This window comes from Sebastes fasciatus, chromosome 24, assembly GCF_043250625.1.
Source record: "Sebastes fasciatus isolate fSebFas1 chromosome 24, fSebFas1.pri, whole genome shotgun sequence".
Taxonomy (NCBI): Eukaryota; Metazoa; Chordata; class Actinopteri; order Perciformes; family Sebastidae; genus Sebastes; species Sebastes fasciatus.
In genome coordinates, this window is record NC_133818.1 from 1,058,708 (window position 1) to 1,065,446 (window position 6,739).

The following is a 6,739-nucleotide window of genomic DNA, read 5'->3' on the forward strand; positions in this document are numbered from 1 at the left end:
AGTATTTATATATATATGTATACATATATATGTATACATATATATACATATATATATATGTATATGTAAATATCTGAAGTATTTTCAGACGGTGGTATTTGTACTTGTACTGCAGTAAAGTATCAGAGTAGTACTTCCAGCGCTGCATGAAGGTAGTCCATGTTTGTGTACTAAAGACGGTAGAAACATGAGGACACTCTGAATTTGCAGTGCATTCTGGGACTTGTAGTAAAGCTAGTCAGTGTTAAGCCCCGCCCAGTGTGATGATGTCATCACCTCCTCCTCTCTCTCCATGCAGGTCAGTGGCCTCTCTACCACGCCTCCTCTCTCTCCAGTCAGACTCCATTACTTCTCTCAGCTCACTGAGCCGACATCACCGACCATGTTCTGGTTGCACCGCCGGGCCCTCGGCCTCCTGCTGATCCACCTGTCCGCCGCCGCCGCCGCCACCGCTGCTCACGTAGGTACGATCACTAAGACTAACACTTGAAGAGGACTGTGGAGTTAAAGAGGGGGGGTGGGGGGGGGCTGTGTGTTGATTGGCGGCTGGCAGGTGACCTTTGACCCCGTCTGGTTTCACGTGTTGATCAACACATTTGTGATATTCTGATGATTGACAGCAACATGAAGCTCTCCTCACATCTCATTGGCTGAACCCGACACACGCCGGGCCGCGATTGGTCCGGCGTGGTTAACGTAACCATCTATCTACGGTAAGTTAACGACGGCTGAACACTTTGTCTTTCAGTGTTCGTGGACGGCGAGGAGGCGAACGCCGTTCTGACCCGATGGAGACGGGCCAACAGCTGGCTGGAGGAGCTCAAACAAGGCAACATGGAGAGGGAGTGCATGGAGGAGCGCTGCAGCTGGGAGGAGGCGCGGGAGATCTTCGAGGACAAAGATAAAACTGTATTCAACCTCCTGAAACTACGAGCGAGTCTTAAAGGAACACGCTGTTGGTTAGCCAGCTAGCGTAGCTCCTGCTAACAACTCTTCAGGAACATTTAGCATCCCAGATAATCCTTTGGGTTTTTAGTCCACTGAATTCAAGTCAAACATTTTGCACCTTAAACTCCAAAAAAAAGATTCCTACGTGGTTCCTACGTGGTTCCTACGTGGTTACTGCGTAGTTGCTACGTGGTTGCTACGTGGTTACTGCGTGGTTCCTACGTGGTTACTGCGTAGTTGCTACGTGGTTGCTACGTGGTTACTGCGTAGTTGCTACGTGGTTACTACGTGGTTGCTACGTGGTTCCTACGTGGTTACTGCGTGGTTGCTACGTGGTTACTGCGTGGTTCCTACGTGGTTACTGCGTGGTTACTACGTGGTTGCTACGTGGTTACTGCGTGGTTGCTACATGGTTCCTACGTGGTTACTGCGTGGTTCCTACGTGGTTACTGCGTGGTTGCTAAGTGGTTGCTACGTGGTTACTACGTGGTTCCTACGTGGTTACTGCGTAGTTGCTACGTGGTTGCTACGTGGTTACTGCGTAGTTGCTACGTGGTTACTACGTGGTTGCTACGTGGTTCCTACGTGGTTACTGCGTGGTTGCTACGTGGTTACTACGTGGTTACTGCGTGGTTCCTACGTGGTTACTGCGTGGTTACTACGTGGTTGCTACGTGGTTACTGCGTGGTTGCTACGTGGTTACTACGTGGTTACTGCGTGGTTGCTACATGGTTCCTACGTGGTTACTGCGTGGTTCCTACGTGGTTACTGCGTGGTTGCTAAGTGGTTGCTACGTGGTTACTACGTGGTTGCTACGTGGTTCCTACGTGGTTACTACGTGGTTGCTACGTGGTTACTGCGTAGTTGCTACGTGGTTACTACGTGGTTGCTACGTGGTTCCTACGTGGTTACTGCGTGGTTGCTACGTGGTTACTACGTGGTTACTGCGTGGTTCCTACGTGGTTACTGCGTGGTTACTACGTGGTTGCTACGTGGTTACTGCGTGGTTGCTACGTGGTTACTACGTGGTTACTGCGTGGTTGCTACATGGTTCCTACGTGGTTACTGCGTGGTTCCTACGTGGTTACTGCGTGGTTGCTAAGTGGTTGCTACGTGGTTACTACGTGGTTGCTACGTGGTTACTACGTGGTTGCTACGTGGTTCCTACGTGGTTACTACGTGGTTGCTACGTGGTTACCGCGTGGTTGCTACGTGGTTCCTATGTGGTTACTGCGTGGTTGCTACGTGGTTCCTACGTGGTTGCTACGTGGTTACTACGTGGTTGCTACGTGGTTCCTACGTGGTTACTACGTGGTTGCTACGTGGTTACTGCGTGGTTGCTACGTGGTTCCTACGTGGTTACTGCGTGGTTGCTACGTGGTTGCTGCGTCCGAGATAATTCTTTGGGTGTTCTGTCGACTGAATTGAAGTCAAACATTTTGCACCTTAAACTAAAAGAAGCAACATGACCAACTTGAGATGTGATTTTAAATTGTTTTGATTTCATTCTGTTTGTTTTTTGCAGAATGAATTCTGGATGAAATACTTCGGTAAGGCATCGGTTCTGTTCTGTTCGGTTCTGTTCTGTTCTGTTCTGTTGGAGATCTTTTAGAAACACTGAACTATAACACAGTAACAAAGTGCTACAAGGTCACCTGGGTATTTGGAGGTGATCTAACCAAACCCCAATCTAACCTGTGTTGGTCCTGCAGATGGCGACGCCTGCCTGTCGAGGCCCTGCGCTCATCAAGGAGTCTGCAAAGACGCCATCGGTACCTACAACTGCTACTGCCAGGCCGGGTACCAGGGCTTCAACTGTGAGATCGGTACGGAACCACCGTCGCTCTGGACGCCGTTCATTTCTTTAAACCAGATCCTCAACCGACGGTCAGTGGGTCCGTCGTAAAGGCCCAGACACACCGACCGGACATCCAAGAACTAGCGGCGATGAAAGCCTACCGTTAGCCTTTGTCTCGGCCAAAAAGTTGCACTCGAAACACCGCAAAGACCACAGCCGACGGTGCGGGACGAACCGAGAAAACTAGACCGACAGATGCTCACCGATGGTTTCCGACGGCCGACCGTCGGACGGTTGTGGGTGTCGGGGCCTGAACAGCCCTCCCCGGTTCTGACAGTGTGTCCTTTGTCTTCGCAGTGATTCCTGAGCTCTGTGAGAATAAGAACGGCGGCTGCGAACACTTCTGCAGCGTGGTCGGAGGAAACATCCAGTGCTCCTGCGCTGGCGGATACTTCCTGGGATCGGATGACAAATCCTGCGAATCCAACGGTGAGAGAGAGACTCTACGTGGTCCTGTTGTATCCGTACAGTTTTATCTTTGGGCCCAGTACCGGTCTCAAGGTTCTGGTGACCCTCTGAGCCTTCCTCCGAGTCTAATCAGCGTTGCTCTACTTCTTCATGTGAACTCTTGCAGAACCCTTCAAATGTGGCGCCGTGATCACCGAAAACGTCCGGACTGTTTTCAGGTATGAGCGTGTGAACGTGACGGAAGGGAACGCCACCGCGTCGAACCCGACGGACCTCAACACCAACGCCACCGCGGAGGACCTCACGGACCTCTACATCAACGGCACCGCGGACACATCCTCGCTCTCTAAGAACATCGACGAAAGTGTGTTACACAGAGTTTTGGAGGAACTGCTTACCTCTGAGATGGCGGGTATGACTCGCATCGTCAACGGAGAGGACTGTCCACCAGGAGAGTGTCCATGGCAGGTAAGGACGCCTTCTGGATGGTGATGTCCCGATATAAGAAAGTATGGAACTATGTCGGCAACAAAACTACTACGTAGTTCCTACATGGTTCCTACCTGGTTGCTACGTGGTTACTACGTAGTTGCTACATGGTTCCTACGTGGTTCCTACGTGGTTGCTACGTGGTTGCTAAGTGGTTGCTACGTGGTTGCTACGTTGTCGCTACATGGTTATTGCGTGGCTGCTACGTGGTTGCTGCGTGGTTGCTACGTGGTTCCTACGTGGTTGCTACGTGGATGCCACGTGGTTGCTACGTGGTTCCTACGTGGTTGCTACGTGGTTGCCACGTGGTTCCTACGTGGTTCCTGCGTGGTTGCTACGTGGTTGCTACGTGGTTCCTACGTGGTTGCCACGTGGTTCCTACGTGGCTGCTACGTGGTTGCTACGTGGTTCCTACGTGGTTCCTGCGTGGTTGCTACGTGGTTGCTACGTGGTTGCTACGTTGTCGCTACATGGTTATTGCGTGGCTGCTACGTGGTTGCTGCGTGGTTGCTACGTGGTTCCTACGTGGTTGCTACGTGGATGCCACGTGGTTGCTACGTGGTTCCTACGTGGTTGCTACGTGGTTGCCACGTGGTTCCTACGTGGTTCCTGCGTGGTTGCTACGTGGTTGCTACGTGGTTCCTACGTGGTTGCCACGTGGTTCCTACGTGGCTGCTATGTGGTTGCTACGTGGTTCCTACGTGGTTCCTGCGTGGTTGCTACGTGGTTGCTACGTGGTTCCTACGTGGTTGCCACGTGGTTCCTACGTGGCTGCTATGTGGTTGCTACGTGGTTCCTACGTGGTTGCCACGTGGTTCCTACGTGGTTGCTACGTGGTTGCCACGTGGTTCCTACGTGGTTCCTGCGTGGTTGCTGCGTCAGATGTTTGTGTGATATTAACGGTTTGGCGTCCCGTCTCGTCTTCGCAGGCGCTCCTCCTGAACGAGGAGGACCGAGGGTTCTGCGGAGGAACCATCCTCACCGAGTACATCATCCTGACCGCCGCCCACTGCATGAACCAATCACGCTACATCTACGTGAAGCTCGGTAGGTCAAACCAACCAATCACCGCCGGCCGAACGGCTCAGGTGTGTTTTAACTGAAGTGCTTCCTGTTCGTTCAGGTGAGTTCGACGTGTTGGTGGAACACGGTAACGAAGCTACTCACCAGGTCCAAACCATCATCACGCACAACAAGTACCGACCGGACACCTACCACAACGACATCGCCCTCATCAAACTGGCCACGCCCATCAAGTTCAGCAGGTACATCCTGCCGGCGTGCATCCCCGAGCAAGACTTCGCTGAGAAGGTGAACCGCGTTACGACCCATGTTAATATGAAGCTACAGCCAGTTAGCTTAGCTTAGCATAAAGACTGGAAACTGATGGAAACTGCTAGCCTGGCTCTGCTCAAAGGTAACAACCTCCACCTCCCAGCTCCTCTAGCAGCTCTCCGATCAACACCTTCGGGTGTCCGGGTCGAGAAGTAGTCCGTCACATAATCCCTGACTCGTAACGCGGCCAGCTGACGTTTTCACACCTGGATGTTTGCTCAGATTGGTGGTTGGTGGAGGTTGTGACCTGTGGATGGAGCCAGGCTAGCAGTTTCCATCTGTTTCCAGTCTTTATGCTAAGCTACGCTAACCAGCTGTTCACATTTACTGTACATGCACTTCCCAGAAGAGAAGCCCGAGGAGCAGTTAACCGTCTCCCGTCCTCCTGCAGGTGTTGATGCGGCAGCAGGACGGCATGGTGAGCGGTTTCGGCCGCCTCGGCGAGGGCCGGCAGCCGTCCACCATCCTGCAGCGCCTCACCATGCCCTACGTGAACCGGCAGACCTGCATCGAGTCCACCCAGATGCGCATCTCTACGCGCATGTTCTGCGCCGGCTACGACACCATCGCCAAGGACTCCTGCCAAGGCGACAGCGGCGGGCCGCACGTCACGCGCTACCACAACACCTACTTCATCACGGGCATCGTGAGCTGGGGCGAAGGCTGCGCACGCAAAGGCAAATACGGCATCTACACGCAGGTGTCCAAGTACATCCGCTGGATCCACGACGGCATCGAGCAGCTCACGGCCAGAGAGACGAGCGGCGGCGGCGGCAGGGCGAAGAGGCACCGCGGCGCCATCAAGAGGATGGTTCTGTAGGACGCCGCTCGCCAGATTTAACTCTTCTTCTATCAGAGAGCTGCGTCTGTTCAGTAGTATTAGAACACGCAGCAGCTGGAGCGGGAAATTAAAAAACAAAACATTCTAATTGTTTTCATGTGTTTTTTATCCGTCGTGTCAGAAATGAGCTTTAAGATGAATATCAATCTGAATAAATCAATAAATCAATAAATACAACACGTCTGAGAAACTTCTCTTTGCTTTTGTACATTTTTTAAAGTGTTCGTGTGAAACTCAAATATTCTTCATTTTACATTTACTTTGTTTTGCTTTTTATTAATTACAGCTATTAATACATTTTATTAGAATTATTAAAGTACTTTTCTTTTTTCCTGTAAATCTATATTTTATATTTTAAATGTGTTTCTTATTTGTATTTTTGAGGCTGAACGTTCATTCTGGTAAATTAGAGCTGAATCAATAAATGAATCAGCAGCTCTTTTGATATTAGACGAGTGGTTTCAGTCGTTGGTTCTCAGCTTCCTGTTTCTGTTTTCTCTCATCAGAAGCTGGATGTGTTTGATGTTCTTTGTGATGTTTGTTCTGGTTCTAAATGATTAATCTGTTGTTGACCTGCAGTAAACAGCTGCTGAAGGTCGGAGCTGCTGCTTGTTCAGAGAGTTCTGAGGACCGGAGTCCAACGGCACAAACACCCCGTTTACCTGCAGCTCAAACACAACCCTTTAACTCTTTACGTGACCCGAGAGGCTCGAACCGACTCCTCTGAAGACATTCAAGAGTTTAAAACATCACATGGGTTTTTATAAATATGAATAACTGCATCACAAGTTGGTCTGTAAACTAACCGACGTCTCTCTGTTATATAACTATAATCCACTATATTTATAATGGAGTCTGGT

The 6,739-nt window shown here is 50.9% G+C and overlaps 1 protein-coding gene across 1 annotated transcript; it reads left to right on the forward strand.

Annotated features, from left to right (window-relative positions):
• The first annotated feature begins 334 nt into the window (after positions 1 to 334).
• On the forward strand, positions 335 to 6,069 carry f10 (coagulation factor X). Its single transcript, XM_074627238.1, has 9 exons — positions 335 to 464; positions 749 to 909; positions 2,474 to 2,498; positions 2,661 to 2,774; positions 3,104 to 3,235; positions 3,381 to 3,682; positions 4,633 to 4,750; positions 4,827 to 5,014; positions 5,430 to 6,069. Exons 1-9 carry the CDS (start codon positions 383 to 385, stop codon positions 5,856 to 5,858), a joined length of 1,551 nt encoding a protein of 516 aa, XP_074483339.1. The 5' UTR covers positions 335 to 382; the 3' UTR covers positions 5,859 to 6,069.
• The last annotated feature ends 670 nt before the right edge of the window (positions 6,070 to 6,739 follow it).

What these genes read in the sequence shown, in the direction of transcription:
- f10 (XM_074627238.1), top strand. Translation starts at nt 383, where the DNA reads ATGTTCTGGTTGCACCGCCGGGCCCTCGGCCTCCTGCTGATCCACCTG. An exon ending in GGGCTTCAACTGTGAGATCG is followed by an intron (nt 2,775 to 3,103) that starts GTACGGAACCAC and finishes TTGTCTTCGCAG; the next exon opens with TGATTCCTGAGCTCTGTGAG. An exon ending in CAGGAGAGTGTCCATGGCAG is followed by an intron (nt 3,683 to 4,632) that starts GTAAGGACGCCT and finishes TCGTCTTCGCAG; the next exon opens with GCGCTCCTCCTGAACGAGGA.